Here is a 24,217-nt window from a genome sequence, read left to right on the forward strand (position 1 = left end):
CCCTGGACTGGTTCTTGTGCGGGTGGCACATGAGATGCACCATTTTGAGCGTGGCCGTTGCCAGTACCGCCTGACTGGCTCCCGTAGGATTTTCGAGCGAGATCGTTGCCAGTGCCCCTGGACTGGCTTGTGCGGGTGGCACATAAAAGACACCATTTCGAGCGTGGCCGTTTTCGTGCGGGTGACACGTAAAAGCACCCACTACACTCTCTGAGTGGTTGGCGTTAGGAAGGGCATCCAGCTGTAGAAACTCTGCCAAATTAGACTGGAGCCTGGTGTTGCCATCCGGTTTCACCAGTCCTCAGTCAAATCGTCCAACCCATGCTAGCATGGAAAGCGGACGTTAAACGATGATGATGATGATGATGATGATATATACTTATATATATATATATATATATATACATACATACATATAATCAATGTTAAACGATGATCATCATCAACATTAAATAATGATGATGATGATATATATATATATATATGATGAACTTTTGTCAGTTTCTGTCTAGCAAATCAACTCACAAGATATTGATTGGCTGACCAAGGCACCATGCAGTGGGGCTGGACCTGGAACCATGTAGTTGAGAAGGAAACTTCTTATAACCCGGTCATGTCTGCATCTAACATCTTTTTTTAAAATTTTCCCTTGTTTGTGTTAAACTGAACTTAAATAGATGTTACTATTTTCTATTTGTAGACATCTTCTTAAATAATTTTAAGACTCCTCATTTTAATCATAGTTTCAATAATTATTAGAAATTATATTCATTTGTTGAATCGTTTTGATACAATTTTTAAATTTTAAATTTAAGTTTGTCAAGCAAGTATAATATACATAATCCAGTTTTTCATATTTCAGAGTTTTTGGTAACATGGTGGGGTCATTTCTTGGTAAAGATATAGCTTATAATTCTTGAAGCTTGTGAACCGCATAGAGGTTTTTTAAGAATATGATTCTACATAAGTAGATGGTATGGCATATCTTGTACAACTGTAGACATTGTTTAACCGGTTACTTGTTAAATAACAAAAAAATTTGTTATTGATAATCAATGATTTTATATACCTATTTTCAAGCTCCACTATAATTCTGGTGATAAGACTCAAAATAAGTGAATGCTATGAGCAATAGTGGAGTGATGTGAGATTTGTGTGCTTTTCTTCTCCTGTCAACTTATCTCTACCCACAATATCTTAATTGTAAGATTAATAAACTGTATTAAAATTACATACAATGAATAAGTATACAAATAGCAAACTTGTTAATATATTTGTAGTAATGCACATGAATATGCATATAATAAAATATATGATCACTTTTTTTTAATAAATATAATTCTGTTCTCAGTCTAAGTTTTATGAGAGGATTTATGCTTTCAAAATGATATTTATTCCTTTCATTTGATCATTCATTAAACCTTCATCACACTGATTGATTGATGATTGATAAATTATTTTCTATGTAACTTCCAGGTGGTTGACAAATGGTATAAAACCAATGATAAGGACTCTTTGATAATGTCTCGACGTTTGATCAAAGAAGAAGGCCTTCTCTGTGGTAAGAATCAACATTAACCGTGAAATTTGTTTTAAAAGTCTTTTTCCTATGCTGCTTTGTGTTAGACATGGCTGTATGACTAAATCTGGTGGCTTTATCTCTTTTGCCTCATTTACAGAGGTTGTCCTCTGTTACTCCATCGCTTACGACGACAAGGGTTCCAGTTGATCCGATCAACGGAACAGACTGCTCGTGAAATTAACGTGCAAGTAGCTGAGCACTCCACAGACACGTGTACCCTTAACGTAGTTCTTGGGGATATTCAGCATGACACAGTGTGACAAGGCTGACCCTTTGAATTACAGGCACAACAGAAACAGGAAGAGTGAGAGAAAGTTGTGGTGAAAGAGTACAGCAGGGTTCGCCACCACTCCCTGCCAGAGCCTCGTGGAGCTTTAGGTGTTTTCGCTCAATAAACACAACGCCTGGTCTGGGAATCGAAACCGCGATCCTATAACCACGAGTCCGCTGCTCTACTAACCACTGGGCCATTGCATCTCCACTGTCCTCTGTAATAGAGGCTTAAGCTGTAATATCATCTTTTTTATTGGATTCTCAGGGGGAGGAAGCAAAACCTCTAATGATGTACAGTTGCCTGATGGACATCAGAAGTATGTACAAAACTGTGATTATTGCACATAAGATAGATGTGGTATGGCTTTACAGTTTAGGGTTCAAAAATTATTTGGTGACCCTTAGTAATTGACCTGGAAGTTATAGCCATAATTCAGACATTGCATGGAGCCTTGATTGTTAAAATTCTATTTACCTCTCTCTGGGTATTGAATTCTTTTGTTGTCTTTTAGAAAGAATATGGGATTGTAAAGCTATCTTCTGCAAGAATTCTTAGAAAATTCTTGGCTTTCAAACTTCTCTAAACCATGCCAGTATAAACTTTTTCTTTACATTGCAAGTTAGTTATCTGTAATATCTCATGGTTTCTGTGTAACTCTTCTTCTTCTCAGCTAAATAGAACAAATATATAAATTCTGCCCAAAATATTGCCTTGTTTTTTGTTTTTCTTTCTCTTCCAGTTGCTGCTGTTATAATATTCAATTAACAGACCTTAAACTTCGAAATCTTTAGCCCTCTATCTCTGCATTTAATATCTTAAATTCAGGAACTAGTATATCTATTTGCTCATTCACATCTCTTTCACTACTTTTCCATCTGTCTTCTACTTCCATTACTTTCATCAGTATCTTTTGTTTTAAACTCTTACCTTTCATATTTCTCTAACTCATTCCTCTTTTCTCTCTCTCTCTCTTTCTAATCCTAGGTGGCAGTTCAGGTACTGCTATGTCTGCTGCAATAAGAGCAATGAAAGAAGCTGGACTGAAAGAAGGACAACGCTGTGTTGTAATTTTGCCAGATTCTATTCGAAATTACATGTAAGTATTACATTTTAGAAAATTAATCTTACTTGCATTTTTTTTTTATCATATGTGAAAAGGGAAAAGAGACTTAGATGCACCTAATTTATAAAACATTGGTCCAAATTATACTGAAAAATGGATGTAAAATGATGATAAGCAGACCTCTCTAACCTTAGACAGGTAAGAGGGACTTCATCTCACTTGTGTTTTGTTTTGGCTTAGTTTTAATGGTTGGGTGTCCTTCCTAACACAAACCACTTAACTGGGTGATTTTTTTTCATGTCACCAACACTAGAGAGGCAACATACCTTCATCAATACTAAACAGTCCTCACAACCACACACTCTATAGTGTGCACTGGATGGGGCTTTTTATTTTTGTGATCTCAGCGCTATAGAGGTAGCCCTGTCCTCTTGACTACAGTTGACTCTGCAGTCCCACTTCTCTGGTCATTCATCTATCTTTTTATAGAGTGAGAAGCATAAATGATGGAAGTATGCAGAGACATAGTTATTAGTAACTTAATGCAGTAAAGCATTCCTTGATGACCTGTTGTAGTTGACCATCTAAATGCGCAGGAACTATAATATAATCTTGTGTTTATCCTTATTTCTCACATACATGCAGGGTAAATCCCAGCTGTTTTCTCTTGAACCACATCTGCTTATTCCATTATTACAATCAATATGTATCCATAGTTACTGTTGTATGTTAATCAAAATAACATTGAGAATTATGGAAATATTATTTACAGAATTATTGTATAACAAAACAAGAAATAATACCAAAAAATTTCCATTTTCCTATTTTGCGATATATATACACATATACACACACATACACATACATACTCCTTTGTTTTGAATAGTAAGGTGTGGTTTGAGAGAAGTTTGTCAACTGTTTCTAGTAGGGTGAACAACCACATAAAGTCTTCCTCTTTGGCTTGCTCTAGATATTTGCGTATGTGTGTATAATTTTGTTGAAAGCTATGAGAGAAATGTAGAAATATATTGATGAGGATATAAGACAAAGTAGAGAAGTATGATGTCAAGAGACTGAATTTCATGGCAGAAATGATCAAGGACTGTAACAAATTGCAAGATGCACTGCTGGGAAAGATCTATCGACCTATTCAAACACAATATGTAAAAATAATGACACTACCAACGCTACCCTATAAGGAAAAATTAACTTTGATTGGATTTAAATTCAGAATGTACCCATGGAAACTTTCTAATCATGCATATCATATCAATTATTGAATAACTAAATTTGGAATATAGGTGCAGGTAAGTCTGTATTAAGAAGTTTACTTTGCAACATTTCAGGTTCAGTTCAACTGTGTGGCACCTTGGGCAAGTGTCTTCTACTATAGCCTCAGGCTGACTAATGGCCAGTGAGTGAATTTGGTAAATGGAAACGGTGTGGAAGCCCATCATATATATATGATTCTAATATATTGAGCCCCCCCCCATATATATATATATATATATACACACACACATATATATATGTGTGCCTGAGGCTATAGCAGAACTCATAGCTTTCAACAAAAGTGCCACACAGTGGGACTGAACTAAGAACCATCATCATCGTTGTTGTTGTTGGGAAGTAAACATTTTACTACACAGCCATGACTGAAAATTAATCAGTGAATTTAGACTAATTATTTAGCTGCACAATTGATATTTCTTTTTGATCTTCTAATGAATGAAAATACTTATGTACAAAACTTGTATTTTATTACTGACAAATCTTATCCTCTTTCTTCTGTAGGACCAAGTTTCTTAGTGATAATTGGATGAGTCAACGAAATTTCTTAGAATTTGATAAACAAGAACTGAATGATGACTGGTTAGTAATAAAATATGTTCAATTTCTCCTCGGAAATTCTTAATGACCTTGTGAAATGCGCGTGTGTGTGTGTCTAACTATTATATTGAGTGTTAAATGTGTGAGTGACTATTACATCAAATGTATGAATAATTGTTAAATCAAAACTGCGAGTAGATTGTATAATGTTGCTTGTTATAAAGTTTGCCTCTTTGGATGGTGACTTTTGTAACAAATGTAAATTAATCAGTGCTTGATATGTTTCTTTGTCAATTTATTTCAGGTGGTCAAACTTGCCTGTTACTTCATTAAAGCTAAATACTCCAACAATTATAACACCAAATACAGGTATACAACATACTCTTGAACTGCTAAACAAAAACAGCTTTGATCAAGTACCAGTTGTTGATGAGGAAGGGTAGGTATATGATGCAATGACATCCCTAATATATTAGGTCTAGTTATTTACCTATTACATTAGTGAGTGAGTGAGTCAGACACAGAGTTAACACTTGACCTCTTCATTTTCATCTTTGTTACATCCATTGTAGTCTTGACCTGTCCATTTTAAAAGTAGGTACACTTTATTGTAGGGTAGATTTGTGTCTTAACTGCATAACCCTGTTAAATTATAAGAGCTTCTTTGTAAAAAAATTTCTTTATTATTCAAATAGTAGCAATTCAACATCCACATAAAATGTTATTTGTTTTTTGTCTTGGAAATATTGTTAGCATCACTTAACAATATCTTAAGTTTAAACTTAATATGACAATATTAGTTTACACTGTTTCATTGATAGTATATGAAACTATACAAATCAGGTTTTGATTTATTTTATTTTATAGTCTTTTAGTTGAAAATGCTCACTAATAATTAAAAAAAATATATAACATTACCTATAAGATGTAATTTCTAACAAACTAGATCTACTTTTTAAAAGTTTTTTTTTTTTTTTTTTACTCTTAGAAAAATACTTGGAATGGTAACTGTTGCAAGTATGATGTCAAACATCACACACAACAAAGTGAAACTCTGTGACCCTGTTTCAAAAATACTGTATATGCAATACAAGCAGGTAAATCAGTTTTTGTTCATCATGAGTGAAACTTCAAATGACATCTTTCTGAATGATTTGTAATGATATTTTGTTGTTGTTGTTATTATTATTGTTATTTTTATTTTTGCTGCTTTAGATGCCAACAAGTGCTACACTTGGACAGTTATCTCATTTGCTTGACACAGACCAATTTGTTCTCATTCTTCATGATCAGCCACAACGTAAGTATGCATTAAGATTGAGTTGCGTCTTTTAAAATAGCCAAAATGTTTTTTATATGCTTAGCTGATAATTATCTTCATCTATTAACCAAATTGTATATATTTGTTGATGTCATCATCATCGTTTAATGTCTGCTTTCCATGCTAGCATGAGTCGGACGATTTGACTGAGGACTGGTGAACCAGATAGCTACACCAGGCTCCAATCTGATTTGGCAGAGTTTCTACAGCTGGATGCCCTTCTTAACGCCAACCACTCCGAGAGTGTAGTGGGTGCTTTTATGTGCCACCGGCACGAAGGCCAGTCAGGAGGTACTGGCAACGGCCACACTCGAAATGGTGTATTTTACGTGCCACCTGCACAGGAGCCAGTCCAGCGGTACTGGCAACGAACTAGCTCGAATGTCTTTTCACATGCCAGGAAGGCGACGTTGGTAATGGTCACGCTCAAATGGTGCTATTTACGTGCCACCGGCATGAAAGCCAGTAAACATTGGTTTTGTGTTTGAGCATAGAATTACGAACCTCCAATTGCAAATCAGCAAACCTTCAACAATTGTTTTTCAAGCAAAGTAATCTCTATTAGTTTTTTTGTCTCTCTTGCAATACCATTTCACTAGTAATTCTATTTCATTTTATTCTTAGTTCTACTAAATGTTTTTTTATTATTTTTTTTTTTATTAAAACACTGTTTCTAGTCTCATCTAAAGTATTTAGAATTCTTTTCTGGCTTGCCAGCCCTCAGTCAAACCATGCCAACATGGAAAGCAGACATTAAATGACAATGATGATGATGCAAATATGATTTGCATTACTTTCTGACTTACTCTCATATATTTATGACATATTTAGCTTCATCTCAGCACAAATCTCAAATGTTACCACTTATTGTTTAGTTTCCTTTGAGCAGACCTATGATGACCAAAACAATTTCTGTTGTTACAATTTCATCTTTATTTCTGGAGGCTGTATGTCCAAGATTGTCTAATGTGTCCTTTCTCTTTCCAAACACTAAAGTGTAATTTGAGGGAGATAGGGCTGCTATTAAGAGTAATCCAAATAACTGCAGAGCCAACATGATATTTTCTTGTAGGCTCAGCATGTTGCCAGCTAGGCCATTTCTTGGGATCTGACTAGTTAACTTTTTAATATAAATCATCTTTGATTTATTTTTTGAAACAGTCTTTTTAAATTCCTTTTAAGAATATCATTTGACTGCGGCCATGCTGGGGCACTGCCTTGAATTTTAGTCAACAAATCAATCCCAGTACTTATTATTTTTGTAAAGCCTGATACTTATTCTATTAGTCTTTTTTTCTGAACCGCTAAGTTATGAGGACATAAACACATCAACACTGGTTGTCAAACAATGGTGGAGGACAAACACCGACATATACAATGGGCTTCTTTCAGTTTCCATCTACCAAATCCACTCATAAGGTTTTGGTCGGCCCGAGGCTATAGTAGAAGACACTTGCCTATAGTATCACAGCCATGCCTGTGCCTCATTTATTTCAGGAAACAAAGAGGTCAATGTGAATAGCATATTACTAAGTTTTTTAATCAAATTAGACATACATACATTAAGTTGATTTTTAATTTTAAGACAATTCCTTTGTAAAAGTTACAAAGGTCTGTTATCTATAATTCCACCAGCATGCCTGAAGGTGTGGCTGTATGGTAAGAAGTTTGCTTCCCAATCACATGGTTTTAGATTCAGTCCCACTGCATGGCACCTTAGGCAAGTGTCTTCTATATGGTCCTCAGGCCAACCAAAGCCTTGTGAATGGATTTGGTAGACAGAAACTGAAAAAAGCCCAGTATGTGTTAGTTTCCTTATCTTAACATTGTGTGATAGCTGTGAATGAGTTTCACTGTGTCATGCAAGTGATGTCCTTCATGTCCAGTCATCCATGAAAATATGTCAGGTCCTCCTCATCATTCAACATCCATTTTCCATGCTGGCATTGGTCAGACAAAGAAAGTTGCCAACAGGCAGCTATGAGAATTAAATCCATACCAGCCAAGTGCTCTGCCAGTAAGCTAAACAGTCCCATGCAGAAATATTACCTTACTTGGAAACAGGTGAAGTTGACAAAAGAATGGGCATCCAGGCCATAAAAAATTCAGGTCAACAAATTCCGTCCAAACAATGCCAGCACGGAAAAGTGGACATTAAAACAACTATGAAAAAAACTTGGATATTTTTTTAAAATTGACATAATTGAAACACAAAAAATGATTTGGTGTTACTCTCTAATTCTTAGCATTTTGCCTCATAATTTTTACATTTCTTGATATTTTTCTCATTACAGGTGGTCATCTTCATGGTTCTGTCAAAACGAATATCTTTGGAATTGCTACTCGTCTGGACCTTCTTAATTTCTTGTCAAAAAAAGACACCCATGAAGTTAGCAATGGTGCAGAATAATAATCCTTCCATCTTGTTACCAATTTTTATCACATTATATTTCTAATGCTGCCAATTTTTATCACATGATATTTCTAATGGTATATATTTTTCTTACATGGTGCTGATCTTATATGTTGAATATTACAAAATGTTTTTCTTTTAACTTATTTTTTTCAATGGAATATGGTGCACATAATTTTGAATATTTTATAATTCATTTCCACTAAAGTTTATAATTATTTTAGCATAAATTTTTATTAGTTATCCTGTGCTGGTCATAGGTTTCATATAAAGTTCTTTATTCTTGCCTAAGAAGTATATAATTGATAAGCTATGCTTTAATAGGTGTATAAACTAACTTCTAAAAGAAGCCTCCAGTTCAAATAACATTTATTTATTTGTTATTCATTTAAATTTATCTGGAAATTTTGTGTTCTCTATATTAGGCTATGTTTCTTCTTCTAAAGCAGCAGGTTATGGACAGGTGTTACAAAATAATTCTGTAAGAGTTCATACTGAATATTTGCTACTTCATAATTATCATTATTGCTTCTAAATTCTGTTTAAAATATGCTTATTGTTTTAAGAGCTATCTTTTTTTATCTGAATTTAAAATTACATCAAGAAACAAAAGTCTGGGCATTTTGAAAATTTGGTACTTATGTCTAACAATACAAATTCCGTTGAATTATTATGTTAACAGAAAATATCTAAAGATTATGATTTGATGGTATTTTAAATAAACTATTTTTGATTATTTCTGAGAAAATCGTTTTAATTGCAATATCATTCTCACTACTACTACCACCAAGCAAATTCCATTACATTATATACTTAGATTTTGTTGTTGCAAGAATTTTAACTTCAGATTTGATAAATTCAAAAGTATCACATTACCTTGAACTCCCACCAACAAGAGAAAAATAGGAGGGGAGAAAAATTTACCTGCATTAGTCTGTAGAGGGATGGGTTTATTTTTTTTTTTCCTGTCAAGAAAGATCTAAAATATTTAGAAATTTCACTATTAATGACTATAAATCAAAGTTCAACTTTATTGGGATAGCAGCAGTAGCAATACCTGTTTTTCCATCACCAAATACTGATTCAGTTTTTACTTTGGAGTTACTGTCCTCCTAGATGGGCCAGAGGACCATTTCTCACTTTTAGATTTCATTTTTGGCATGGTTTCTAAGCCATGTGAGCATGGAAAACTGGAAGTTAAAACAATGGTGATGATGATTTTTTATCTAGAAATTCCAAGTCCAGTTGCAAGATGGTCTGGGAAAGAATTATCAGAAATTACATGCAGTACAAGAATATTTAAAGATGAAGTCTTTGACAATACAACAGTGCTTATATAAGATTGACAGAAAGGCATAATATTAAATCTATTTCAGTATTTCATTGGTTCTAATTTTATCAACTTCAAAAGAATGAAAGATTCTTAAACACTAATTGATTTCAATCTTCATCACAAGGCTACACATTCTGATAGAGATAATACAGTTCACTGCATCAGCTTCAGTAGTTATCTGGTACTTATTTAATTACTTCCAGGGAGTTGAAAGGCAAAGCTGACAAAGGCAGAATTTGAACTGAAATGGGAAAAGATGTAACTGTCTTATATAAAACGAAAATGATTCTAACAAAGCCACAAATCCTTTGTAGGGTGTGTACAGTCAATTAAATTGACTCCCAGAATCTGAATGGTTTTTATTTTATTAATTATGAGAGATTTCAAGGCAAAGCTGGAAGAATCTGAATTCAGTACAAATTGTCATCATCATTTAACATCCATTTTTCATGCAGGCATGAGTTGGACAGTTCTGACAGGATCCAATGAACCGCAGGGCTGCATCATGCTCCATGTCAGCTTTGGCCCAGGTTTCTGTAGCCCTTCCTAACACCAACCACTTCACAGTGTGTATGGGTGCTTTTTTCCATAGGTCAAAAATAAATATTGCAAGGTAATGTTTCAATTCTGCCAACGACCACCATACTACTAAGAAGCCTTTCTACTATAGGCACAAGGCCTGAAATTTTGGTGGGAGAGAGCTAGTTGATTATATCAACCCTGGTGCTCAGCTGGTACTTATTTTATTGACCCCAGAAAGGTAAAGTCAAAATGCCACTAAGCATTTTATCCAGTATATTAAAAATTCTGCCAACTCCCCATCGTCATCACCACCACCACCACTATAATGATAATTCTTTCTGTAAAAGGCACAAAGCCTGAAATATTTGGGGTGGAGACTAGACAATTACATTGACCCCAGTGTTTCACTGGTACTTAATTTATTGACACCCCCCCCCCCCCCCCCCCCCACGCAAAAAAAAAAAGGATGAAAGACAAAGTTGACGTTGGCAGAATTTGAACTTGGAATGTAAAGACAGATAAAATGCTGCGAAGCATTTTGCCTGGTTTGCTAACAATTTTGCCAGCTTGCTGCCTTAACATTAACATTGACATAATGCTGCAAACTTTGTAGGAGAGTATATTCAGTTTGTCTACTAGTAAATGATTGGTATTCATTTTATCAACCCCATGGAAAAATGAAAATGAAGTTGACTCACAATGTTTTGAAGAATAATTGTGAAAATTTGTTTATGTTGATCTTATTTGCTTTCCCATAGTTGCTTCACAGACACATATGAGCAATCTTGATCAGAATATTAAGTATTCAACAAAAAGTTCAGTAAAGAATCATCATTTGAAACTGTAGATTCTTTGTTCAAAAGTGCTTTCATTTCACATTTCACCTTCCAGGATGGTTGTTTTTTGGTCTTTTTGTGTTTTGAATTGCGTTGCTTTTCCGAACTTGAGAGAAAAAAAGAAAAAAGAATACATGTTATATTTGATGCCAAAATCTGACTAAAAAGCAAAATTTCAAGCCAAACATTTCAAATCCCAACTAAAACTTATAGTACATGTAATTAAACGAACAGTAGAGAGTTATTAAAGACATACAAAATAAAGTAGTTAAACCAGAGTAACTAATTGGAAATCACTGCTAGCCGCATGTTTTAGAACAATACCCACTATGAAATGCATGTTTAACAGAATTCATTCCATTGCAAGCTTTCAGACAGCCTCCCAATTCTTTCTTTACCCATATTTCTCCCACATATCAGCATATATTGACCCACAGACGGTGAGGCTGGCATTGAGGTCCCCTATCAATTTCACCAACCTTGAAAGTCATGCAAAAGTCAGACATGCCCTACCTCTTATTAATTTAGAAGTAAAAAAATGACCAGTTATTTGAGTACTTGACTGGCACTTTATTTTATTAACTACAGAAGGATGAAAGGCAAAACTGATCTCAGCAGGATTTGAACTAAGAACATAAAGGACTGCATAGATACCAGATGGTATTTTGTTTGACATCTACTGAAAATGCCGAGTTATATCCAAAAACCTCACAGTATTAATGATTTCTTACTGTGGCACAAGTATATGCATAACGTAAGGTATGGTTGGTTAAATCAAACCCAGGGTGTGTCTCTAATATTTGTTATCCAATATATAAATGATTTCTAAAATTGGTGTAAGTTCACAAAACTGGGGAGAAGAGCGGTCAAATTAAATTAACCCCAGTGCTTGACTCACACCCATCTTATTCACTCTGAACTCAAGATGCAACAGACTGTAACAAAGAACCACAAAAATTGTGTCCATTACTCAACGAAATATGTCATTCCACAACCCAGCTTAATAATGGCTTCTGATACTGGTACAACACAAACTCGTATGGAAGAAGAGTAAAGTTATTTTAAATAATCCCCAGGATCAGTCTTGGCAGGATGAATGATAAATCAACATGCAAGATTTGAACTCATAACAAAATATTTACATTAAATACTATTTGTCCATTGTTATTTCTACCTTTTCTAATATAGACACTGTAGAGTTGATCTTATCATGGTGGGAAGGTTAAATGAGTGTCAGAGCTATGCCATCAAGAGTTCTTGGTAGGGCCATCCAAGGCAGACAGGTCTGACACCTGGCAGTGCTAGGGCCACAACCCAGCTAACAGGAGGGTAATGGTGAATTCCAGAATCTGGTGGCATTGGATCGCATCTGTGGCGAGTATGTCTAACATGACTACCACCTGCCATTGGTCATGTATGGTGACTTATAAATACTGACAAGAACTGTTTTTGCAGGCTGATCATCCCTTGAGACTCTTATGAACTCACAATAGGAGCTGGCTTAATCCCTCCTGGGTGAATGCCATTACAAGAATACTTGACTGGCATTTATCAATTCAAGAATGATTTAAAGGCAAAATAGGACTTGTGCTTTATCAATTCTACCAATCTACTTCTCTATTCTACTGCTACTAATAATAATCCTTTCTACTTAGCAGCATTTTGTCTGACATGTTAATGATTCTGCCAGCTTCCTGTCCCCAATCCTTTCTACTATAAGGATAAGGCCTGAAATTTTAGGGGAGGGGACAGTCAGTTACATTGACTCCAGTATTTGACTGACACTTTATTTTGATGTCCCCCACCCCACCCCACCCCCCAGGAAGATGATGAAAGGTAAAGTTGACCTCAGCAGAATTTGAACAAAGAATGTAAAGAGCCAGAACAAATACTGCAAGGCATTTTGTTCAACACTCCAACAATCCTGTTAATTCACCAACCTTTGAATTAAGGCACAAAGCCAGTAATTTTGAGGGGAGAAGATTAGTCAATGCCATTAATCCCAAGACTTTACAGGTACTTTATTTTACCATTTCTGGAAAAATGAAAGACAAAATTCCAAGGGAAGGAGTAAAGGGATGGAGAAGTTGATTAGATTGACCCTATTGTTCAAGTAATACTTATTTTATTGACCACAAAGGGATGAAAGTCAAAGTCGACCTCAGCAGAATTTGAACTCAGAATCTAAAGACAAAATGCTACTAAACATTTTGCCCAGTGTGCTAACAATTCTGTCAGCTCACCATCTTACTAATAACAACAACAACAACTGTTTCAAATGTAGCATAAGGCCTGAAACTTGAAGGGTGGGGAATAGTTGATTATATCAATACTAATACCTATTGGTACTTTATCAAATCCCCCTACCGAATAAACACACAAAACTTCCTTTTAAGTCTCACCTTACTGAAGATGCTTTCTTTTTCTTAGATTTCATTTCTGACATAATTTCCAATACTAGCTGTTGCTTTTTCAACTTAGAATCTTCTGCAAAAATTAACAAAAGAAAAAAAAGGCACATACATATAAATATTCACCTAAATATACATACACAAGATACATGCATAAACATATTCACACTTTAAGTATTCATCACACACCCTAAATATCTTCATAATCATCATCGTTTAATATACACCTTCCATACTAGCATGGGTGGGACAGTTTCACAAAAGCCGGCCAAGCAGAAACCTGCACCAGATTCTGTGACTGTTTTGGCAGGATTTTTACAGCTGGATGCCCTTCCTAAAACCAACCACTCAGCAGAGTGGACTCAGTGCTTTCTACATGGTATTAGCACAATAAATAGTCAAGTGTTAAAAAGACAAGAAGCTCTAATGACTTCAGTGGAGTGTGATGGACATTTTGATAGTGATGCCTTCGCAGGGATATTCACAACAAAGTGACATAGCTACAACAGGAAATTGAGAATAGTTCATGAATTCAATTAGCATCTTAGTTCATAATGGGTTGTCAGCCTAGCATTGAAAATGGAAGTTCTCTAGATTGTAGAGAAGTGGAGCAAAAATGGTTTGCTGGATATGCCAGGCTGTCTTGTCTGAAAAGCTGAGCACAAAAAAATGAAGAGGGTGACGGGACATTGCTTCTCAATCATGTGGTTTTGTATTCAGTCCCAGTGAGTAATACTTTGGGTAAGTGTCTTCTGCTATAACCATGTAAGTGGATTTCATAGATGGAAACTGAAAGAAGCTAGTCATGTATGTGTGTGTAAGTATTGTCTCCCCCATCTTAATATTATGTGATAGTTGTAAACAAATGTCACAATCATTTAAGAAGTGTCATCTGTTTCCAATCTTCCATGAAAACAACATCTGGTTATGAGGAAATATTATCTTGCAGGGAAACAAGTGAGAGTTAGTGACAGGAAAGGCATCAGCTGTAGAAAATCCATCTCAATGAATTCCATCTGATCCATGCAAGCATGAAAAAAAAAGTGTATCATAAAACAATTAATAGGAAGGGAAATAATTCGCTCTGGCCCAAAGTATTTCACTGTGCAAGAATGGATGAAAACAGTAAAAAAAAAAACTCACCCACAGAATTGTCAGTGCTGTTTGAAGGAGTAGTCCATTTAATAGGTAACCGTTTCTTTCCTTTGTGACTTTTTTTGGTATGACACACTTGACATGTAAGGACCTTCAGGTAATGGAAACATATGTGTATTGATATACATAAAATAAATATAACACACAAATACATGCTATAGAAGAAGAAAGGTAAAATATTTGGAACAGTGCAGATGTTACATACACAATATTATCATCGTTTGACGCCTGCCTTTCATGCTGGCATGAGTTGGACGGTTATATGTGTGTGTGTGTGTGTGTATATATATATATATATGTTTCTACAGTTGGATACCTTTCCTAATGCCAACAACTTTACAGTGTGTTTGGTGCTTTTCACTTGGGGTCAGCACTTATTACCATATAAAAATGCTTGTTAAGTAAAAGAAGACAAAAGAAACAATAAACTCACCAATTTATTTCTTCCATTCAGATAGTGAAGTGCTAGAGATTGTTGACATGCCTTTAGTGAATCAGGATCCTTCTTGTATCGTTTCACCAACGACTTTATATGCTTATTCAGGGTTAATTTGGGTGAAAGTCTTACTTTTAAGTTATTTGGAAAGTAATAAGTACCACAGGTCTGGCACCAACATTTGTTTTCTGCAAAAGACATTATATAATATATATATATATCATTCAACTATCTGCTGGATGAATTTAGATGAAACTTTCAGGGATGTTTGGCTTTGTGACTGGCACAAATTGATTAGATTTTGGGATCGATCCAGTACCAGACAAGAATTCTGGATTATTTGTTATATTTACTATCAAGTTTTTCTCTGATTATCTCTCTTGAAAGCACGTTCATAGTTTCCATTTACGTTATGGCAGCATTGCTGTTTCCAAAGTTTTATTTTCCATTCTCTATTATTAATTTTACTCACATCTCTATCTTAGTAGAAACTGATAGATAAAGAAATCAAACTACATAAACAAATGGCAGCAAAACCATTCAGAAATTAAATAACACTAACATATTCAGTAACAATAATATATTTAATATATCCTGGACAATTTTTAGTTTACCAATTTTGAATATATTGCTCCTGTTTCAAACCTCTTACCTACTTGACAATTGCATTTCTAGCTCTGCCTTGAAGGAAACTTTACTTCTTGGACTCACGTTTTTGTGGGCAATGATGTTATTAAACCTCTGTTAACAGCACTGTATGCAGGTTCTTTTCATTTTCTTTCATGCACAGATAAATTTTTCACTATAGACCTTAATGGTCATAAGGACACTGTATCAGTGGATAAACTAAAAAAAAGGCTTTCAAAGAGAAACTGTCCCTGTTCCCACTGCAGACAACATACACACACACACAAACACGGCCTGCACACCCACCTTCATATTCCATGACTACCATTGGGATCAATCAGGTACCAGACAAGGATTATGGATTATTTTTCTGTTTATCTTACTTAATTTTTGAGAGCAGTTGGGTTCATTTTTAGTATTCTTGTTTGTGAGAGCAGTCGAGTTTATTTCAGATATTCTCATTTTAAAAATCATCTCCGGCTGATTGTTGATCGGATGGTGTTGCCTTGGTGGAGGTTTGCGCTCTCTGAGAGCTCTTATTATTGTTTTTTAGTTTTGTCTGTCAAAGTTATTTTGTCACACATTCTGAGACCTCTTCAGTGACTCTCTATCACAGAATGTGTGATGAAAAAAATGACAGACAAATAAACTAAAAATAAGAAAATACTAATAAAACAAAAGTGAATTGGCAAAAGATGACCATCCCAAAATATTACAGTATATATATATATATATATATATGTGTGTGTGTGTGTGTGTGTGTGTGTATATATATATATATATATATATATATATACACACACACATATATAAGGATGCATAGTCTAGTGGTTAGTGTGTTGCACTCATGATCCCAGGAACATAGTTTCAATTCCTAGACTAAGTGGTGCATTGTGTTCTTGAGCAAAAACACTTCAGCTCATGTTGCTCTGCAATCACTTCAACACCTGATGTGTGGCACTTGTTCAGGCAATGTTGATTTGATGGAGGAAGTGGGGCAAGCTAGAGGTAGTAGATTGCTTCTGTTATCTAGATGACCAAATTAATAGCAGAGGTGGATGCTCCGAGAGCATAGCTGTGAGAATAAGATCAGGCTGGGCAAAGTTCAGAGAGCTCCTACCTCTTCTGGCAACAAAGGCCTCTCTCTCAGAGTGAAAGACAGATTGTATGATGCCTGTGCATGTACAGCTATGCTACATGGCAGTGAAACACGGGCTGTGATAGCTAAGGACATATGTAGGCTTGAAGCCAGTATGCTTCACTAGATGTACAATGTAAGTGTGGTATGTTTGACAGAGTGTTAGTATCTTGAAAGAAAAATTAGGCATAAGAGGTGTCAGATGTGGTGTGCAAGAGAGACAACTGTGCTAGTATGAAACAAATCATTTGTGCCAGTCGTTTGGTAAAAGCTGAATGCTCATACATTATCTTCAATGGGAAAACCCATCATACATGCATACATATTTACATATGTATATATATATATATATATATATATATATATATATATATATATATATGCTTTAAGCTGATAAAATTCTAATGATTCTGCCAGATCACCACTTTAATAATAATAATAATGATAATTTCAAACTTTGGCACAAGACCAGCATGTTTGAGGGGAGTGGGTAAGTAAATTACATCGACCCCAAAATTCATCTGGTATATATTTTATCAACCCCAAAAAAGATGAAAGGCAAAGTCAACCTTGGTGGAATTTAAACTCAAAACATGAAGACAGACAAAACGCCACTAAGCATTTTGACCGGCATGCCAACAATTCTGCCACCTCACCCCCTTAATAATAATAATAATAATAATCCTTTCTACTCATAGGCACAAGGCCTGAAATTTTATGGGAGGAGACTAGTTGATTACATCACCTCCAGTGTTTCACTGGTACTTAACTTATCGACCTTGGATTTGATTCAGAACGTAGCGGCAGACAAAATACAGCTAAGCATTTTGCCTGGCGTGTTAACAATTCTGCCAGTTTGCCACCTTAATAGCAATAATAATGATAATGATGGTTTCACATTTTCCCACAAGGGCAACAATTTTGGGGAATGGAATGAGTTGATTGCATCAACCCCAGTGTTCAACTGGTACTTATTTTATTGACCCTGAAAGACTGAAAGGTAAAATCGATGGAATTTGAACTCAGAATGTAACGATGGGCAAAATACTGCTAAGGATTTCATCTAGTGTGCTAACAATTCTGCTACCTCGCTACCTTAATAATAATAATAATTTCTACTAAAAGCACAGGACCTGAAATTCGTGGAGAGGGGACTAGTCAATTACATTGATCCCAGTGTTTCACTGGTACTTAATTTAACCACTCTGAAAGGATGAAAGGCAAAGTTGACCTCAGCAGAATTTGAACTCAGAACATAGCGACAGGCGAAATACCGCTAAGCATTTCATCTGGTGTGTTAATGATTCTGCCAGCTCACCGCCTTAATAATAACACAACAGCGGCTTTCCATTGATATTTCTAAAATTTCATAACAAGCAGTCAATGCTGAGTTAAGCATGAATGTGACCCCAGAGAATAGAGGATGGGTTTTCATGTACATTAGTTATCAAGAATTAATATATTCCTGGATACACTGTGATAAAGTAAATAATAATAGTGATAATTATTTCAATAAACAAACAAGTGAAATAATATTTCTATATTTAAAAGTAAATAAACTTACCTTCATCTGATTTATTCTTTAAAGCCTTGAACCTGAAGAAGATAGAAAGGAAACAATTAAGCCATAGCCTCAGGCTGTCTAAAGACTTGTGAGTGGATCTGGAAGACAGAAACTGAAAGAGGCCAGTCATATATCATCACCATCATTTAAGGTCTGTTTTTCCATGCTGGCATGGGTTGGACAGTTTGACAGGATCTGACCAGGCTCCATGTCTGATTTGGCATAGTTTCTACAGCTTGATGCCCTCACTAATGCCAACCAATTCACAGAGTGTACTGGGTGCTTTTATATGGCACCAGCACACATGAGCCCACAAGATTAAGAATGTTCAGCTGGAGAGGGCTGCAAAGCACAAGCCTGTATGCAAGGACAACCATGCCTTTACTTAGCTTGGTAAGTCCTCTCAAGCACAGTAAACAGCCAGAAGTTTCAATCCTCTGTCATCTGCTCTGTGAGTCTCGACATTTGTAGGTATATAAATATATATAATTTAATAAGTAAATACACTAAAAAGAACTAAATTAACTAATCTAATCGAAGTTATGGTTTAAACTAAAATGTTAAACTTTATGTGAATTTGTGTGTTGAAAGAAATACAATTGAAATACTATAACACGAACAATAACAATAAAGGACCGAACCAGTGCATGTGTTTATTATTACCGGCATAATGCTCTTCCCAAGGTTCAATAGTATATATATACATACACACACATATATATTCATATTAATTGGAGTGTGCACCATTATATATCCATTACAGCTGATCTTACAAATCGGTTTTGCACTAGGCATTCTCCTCAAACAATAGAGAGCAGTCGCCATATTTTATTCCATAACTGCCATCTCTGAAGAGTGCAGGGTTACATAATCAGACTGTTACCTGACACTGTTGAATGCCTAGTGTGAAACCAATTAAGATCAGTTATAATGGATATATAATACAATTACACTTCAATTAATATACTCACTTTATTGACAGATATAAGAGTGCATATTTTTTCCTAAATTATGGATTCTTAGCTTGCTTACACACAAGCATATGTGTCTTTGTGTTTGTCCACCACCACATCTTGACAATGTGTTGATTAGTTTACATTTCAGTAACTTAGCAATTCGGAAAAAGAGAAGATAGAATAAGTTCCAGGCTTATACAAATAAGTACTGGGGTCGATTCGTTTGAGGGAAATCTATAGAGCTGCATAATTAAAGGAACGAGATGAGAATGTATTGCTTGTACAGTGGGAGAGGTTAAAGTAACGAATGCTTACATGAAATATCTTGACAGTTCGGGTGACAAAGCAAGGTAATTCTGTGCTAGAGTTGAATATCTTTTAAACTGGTCCATTATGCAGAATATCTTAATTCTCACCAGCCTCTTGTTGTTCTTCTCTGGTTTCCTTTTCTTCAGTTTCACTCGTGTCTTGTTGGTTATTCAATTTCTTACAGTCACTTTATATATTGGTTTCACAAACATATTTCTGGTAACAGGAAGAATGTATGCGAAGTCTCTGAGTAAATGAACGAAGGGCTAATTTCATCGCGACATATTCTGAAATCGAAATGTAAAGGAACGAAGCCGAGTATTTATAATGAAGACATTTAGTCCGAAGCTCTACTATTTTTAACTTTCTGTTATTGCTTCATGTGGTAACATGCTCCATGAATAAAAGATCTGAATATAGAATGGTAGAGATTTGTGTTCAGGTGACGTATCTGGTTGGTACAGAAGTTTCAAATAACAAATTAATTATTTAAATGAAATTCATCACATAAGCTAATTCAATTATTAAACCCAGTGAATAATATAGTATCTATAATTTGTCGTTGAATTTCAGTACACAGCTGTGTCAACCAGAAACTTCGCCGTATTTAAAGCATGTGGTAAATTCTTTTTAATCACTTCCGACCATAATACCGGATGTTAATCGATGGGAGATAACTCTAAACATTTTGCTCTAATTTTCTTCCCCCTCATTTTCTGTTTTTATTCCTCTCTTACTATACTTCTCTCTATCTCTTTATCTCGTAACTTATTTTTTCTGTCTTCTGTTAAAACTGAATTAGATTACTGTTAATAAAGGTTGTTGTAGTAGGAACAGAATAGGCGCGAAATTTGTGAACCAGAGGTTGTAGCATGTCAGTGAATGAGCCTTCATCCAAAAGAAGAGCATTCAACTAATTGGATGATGTTCTTTTGAATGAAATCTATAATGCTTATGTGTGTAGTAGTCGTAGCATCATCTCATGTGTGGTGACAATAATTTATTGTAGATCTTACTTAGGCTTTATAGAAATTGTGCAATTGATCAGAAACGAAGGATTTCCCGTCCTTAAAAGGAAAGGTAAGTCATTGGGATGCAATTTTAGTGATATATTAAATGCTGAATATCTAAGAAAGACCATTAAAACTTCAAGACCTGAGACTGAAGCAGCCACGGGAATTTAGTTCAACTCTAGAGTGGCTGAGATACGAGATTGTCTCCTTTGTGTCCTTTAAGTGAAACTAAGTTTTTATTGGAAGTCGTTTTCGTGTTAGGAGCTCATGAAACAGTGAATATTTGGTGCGAGCTATCAAGGTTCCATGTAGAAAACAACTATGCGAAGAGAGAGGAGAAATAAAGTGGTAGGCGATCTTTCGTTTTGGCTTGCAGAACCGTCATCTAAGTTCGTTAATTTCCATAATGTTTTTTTTTATTTATTTACTTTTGTTTTAAAGTGAAAGAGAGGAGAAAGTGAAAGATGTGTGTACATGTATATGAAATGGACGTGTGTGTGTGAGAGAGAGAGAGAGAGAGAGAGAGAGAGGAAGAGAGAGAAAGAAAGTGAGTGAAGGGGGGTGTTGTCATGTATACGTACATACATCAATACATATGCATGCAACTTTTTTGTATGTACATGTGCTTGTGTCGTGAGAGAGAGAAAGAGAGTGTGTGTGTGAGTGAACGTATGTTCAAGTGGCACTCTCCCTCTCTTTCTTTCTCACACATACACACGTCAATTTCATATACACTTTCATACATCTTTCAGTTTCTCCTCTCTTTTACTTTAAAACTAGAGTAAATAAATAAATAAAAATTACGGAAATTAACGAACAAAGCAGCTGACGAGGATGACAACTTTGCGAGGTATAACGAAACATAGCCGAGCGGTATTATCAGAATGCATGCGAGCGGTTTATAAGTGGCAGTAACAGATCGTTATTATACCGATGGAAAAGTGTAAACCAGGAAGGAGCCACGAGGCTCATCAATTGCTAGAATAGGAGACAAAGAGCCTCGTCAGTGCCCGCTGCAACGGTGCGATCTGAAAGAAAGCTTCCTATCTAGTAAATGAAACATCGAATGATGCAATTGGTGGACAACTTATTTAGGAAATTCGTATGTTAGACACGGTCAAAGATTTTACCGCTATCAAGTCTAAAGGGTGAAGGACCACTAGAAGGTGATATAGTAGGCAAGTTTTCAGTTGATATAGATTTAGGGAAACTGTTATACAAAGTGTATAGTGTTGTATAGTCACAACTTCAAAAGGGTGTCTAACTGTTCATTTTCCAATTTTAAAAAATCGTACAAATCTATTAAATGGATAATAGAAAAAACAAACTGGAATAGCTAGGCTTGTTTTAAGTTAGGTCTACCTTGTCGCGAGAGTGCATATTCAGAATAAATGATTAAACCCTGTTGAGACAACATAAGGGAAATAACTTTTAACAAGGGGAATAACTCTTAATATGTTAGTTAAACCTGAATAATCTATAAAAGGTATGCATGCTGTTAGCCCCAACAGAATGAGGAAAATATAAAATTGCCCCTGGCTAAAAATTAAGTTACATTAATTGGTTCATTAACTATTATGTTAATTGGATTATTAGCTATTGAACTTCAGAATCTTTTCTTTCACATTTCATGTGAAGATAAATGCATTAATTAATAAATGTGAATACAGTATTATAGTACAATATATACCACAAATATGATTGTTGTGTGATAGGTCGCAGTGCATGGTACTATTTGCTGCCCTGCAGAAATGGAAGTTTTATGATAAAGCATTTCAGGTCGCTTCTCTTACACATTTTCCTTGAAATTTTGATATATTGTTTCGATATTCTTCACCTGTAAATTCAAAACTTCAATAGTCTCCTTAATTTTTGTTTTATCGAATTATATTTAAATGTACAACTGTTTTCCACATTACGAAATTTCGCGTTCCGGAAAATTTTTACCCTAGCATCGAATCACTTAATGCAAAGTCTGTCTTTTCCATTGATATCCATGTTATAAATTGGGGTGTGTTACGAGGAAAAAACAACCAGACTTTTCATGCATGAAAATATCAATTTTTAAACATATACAGTAGAACATGTATACATAAATACATTTGAAAATAAATACATTAGGAAATAACTATAAATACAGTACTATCATTTACAGGATGTTCAGGCTACAATAAAACGAATTCCTTTTCTAGTTTTATTTTACGTTCGCGAGTAATAACCTTATTACTAACGACTTACCAACCCTCCTCTACAAGTGCCAACCTTTAAATCCAGTCATATTTGTTACCGTTTCTTGTCCTACAGGTCACTTCCTGCTGGACCCTAGTGTCTTTAACTTCTTCGCAACTCTGTATCATTTTTTATTTGATATCATAATATCTCACTAAATTCAAAGTAAAGATTCTACTGGTGGAAAATCTGTAAAATCATGTATACTGTCTGGCTACATGAGCTGCTAAGCAACTTTCAGCGGAATTTTGGCTTAAACATCCCATTATAACTCTCTCATGGCTTTTTTTATTTTTTGGCATTTTCAGAAAATTTTTGTGAATTTATGCTCAACACGGGTATCATACAATTTTGAAAAAAAAAAAAGAAGAAAAGATGTTTGTGATTATTTAAGGGCGATTTAGCTGTTATTTTTAGTACATCTAACGACCATCTTCCTCGTCTCTTTGTCACTCTGACATGTATTGATGTTTTTCAATATTTTTCTTTTCATAAACACATTTTATGGTTTGAAGATACATCAAAGGGCGGTTCATTGCTAGAATTCAAGCAAAAGATTCAGACTGTTCGTATTTTAAACTCTTATTTTTTTTAAATCGAAAAAGAGTGGAACTTTTAGGATTTGTGGGATGGGGAGGGGTTTAAAAATTAAAAAAAAATTCGTTCATAATCGTATGAATTCCAGTGTGTAGAACACAACTTTGCAAAAATTATCTGAAAATTTTCTGAAGGCCTATGTTGTTTTTTTACCTATAGCATGGTGCCGAATCTTGGATAAGCATTACGTTGTCAAGCCCAACTTCTGCTCCACTCAAGGTAACAGAGAGTTCTTCAGGATATCCAGAGTTCTTCAGGATGTCCACAGTTTTTCAGGATGTTCTTTGTGCCGATCTCTAAACCAGATTCAATGAAGCGTGGATCCACGACACTCCCATCACTCACCACGGCTTCAAATACCATCACAGAGGCAGGATTCTTCGTCTCAAACACAAGGAGGGGAGACGTCAGAAGGGTTGTATGCAATCAATCGAGTATTTCTGTGATTCACCTCAGCTTTCACAGTGAACTTCTCATCCACAAACAGGGGAGTTTTTCCTTACACATTGATGCTTGATGACTGACAGAAGCTTTGGTCTTGGCTGTTAGGAGATGACGGCGTCATCGAACAAAACTAGTCATGCCAAGGTTCCTGTTCACAACTCTGT

At 35.2% G+C, this 24,217-nt stretch overlaps 2 protein-coding genes across 2 annotated transcripts in view; one reads left to right on the top strand and one right to left on the bottom strand.

Moving 5' to 3' along the window:
- LOC106872868 (cystathionine beta-synthase) overlaps window positions 1-9,231 on the top strand; it is a 40,521-nt gene extending 31,290 nt beyond the window's left edge. Inside the window, exons 10-16 of the mRNA XM_014920006.3 lie at window positions 1,477-1,561; window positions 2,841-2,952; window positions 4,714-4,791; window positions 5,054-5,188; window positions 5,738-5,846; window positions 5,965-6,049; window positions 8,365-9,231. Coding sequence (XP_014775492.1) covers window positions 1,477-1,561; window positions 2,841-2,952; window positions 4,714-4,791; window positions 5,054-5,188; window positions 5,738-5,846; window positions 5,965-6,049; window positions 8,365-8,480 — 720 coding nt within the window. The 3' untranslated portion in view covers window positions 8,481-9,231. The remainder of the gene's footprint in view (window positions 1-1,476; window positions 1,562-2,840; window positions 2,953-4,713; window positions 4,792-5,053; window positions 5,189-5,737; window positions 5,847-5,964; window positions 6,050-8,364) is intronic.
- Window positions 9,232-9,490: 259 nt separating this feature from the next.
- Window positions 9,491-22,175, bottom strand: LOC106872867 (uncharacterized). Its single transcript, XM_014920005.3, has 6 exons — window positions 19,777-22,175; window positions 18,506-18,537; window positions 15,174-15,364; window positions 14,729-14,831; window positions 13,577-13,661; window positions 9,491-11,280 (listed from the first exon to the last, which is right to left on the bottom strand). Exons 1-6 carry the CDS (start codon window positions 19,851-19,853, stop codon window positions 11,136-11,138), a joined length of 633 nt encoding a protein of 210 aa, XP_014775491.2. The 5' UTR covers window positions 19,854-22,175; the 3' UTR covers window positions 9,491-11,135.
- Window positions 22,176-24,217: the final 2,042 nt, after the last annotated feature.

This window comes from Octopus bimaculoides, chromosome 5 (assembly GCF_046866305.1).
Source record: "Octopus bimaculoides isolate indiv1 chromosome 5, ASM4686630v1, whole genome shotgun sequence".
Lineage (NCBI taxonomy): Eukaryota > Metazoa > Mollusca > Cephalopoda > Octopoda > Octopodidae > Octopus > Octopus bimaculoides.

Bases quoted from the DNA above. Each gene is read 5' to 3' on its own strand.
- LOC106872867 (XM_014920005.3), bottom strand. From the start codon at position 19,853: ATGGACCAGTTTAAAAGATATTCAACTCTAGCACAGAATTACCTTGCT. The intron at 18,538-19,776 runs GTAAGCATTCGT...TATCTTCTTCAG, and splicing joins GAACTGTCAAGATATTTCAT to GTTCAAGGCTTTAAAGAATA. The intron at 15,365-18,505 runs GTAAGTTTATTT...TGTCTTTTGCAG, and splicing joins AAAGAATAAATCAGATGAAG to AAAACAAATGTTGGTGCCAG.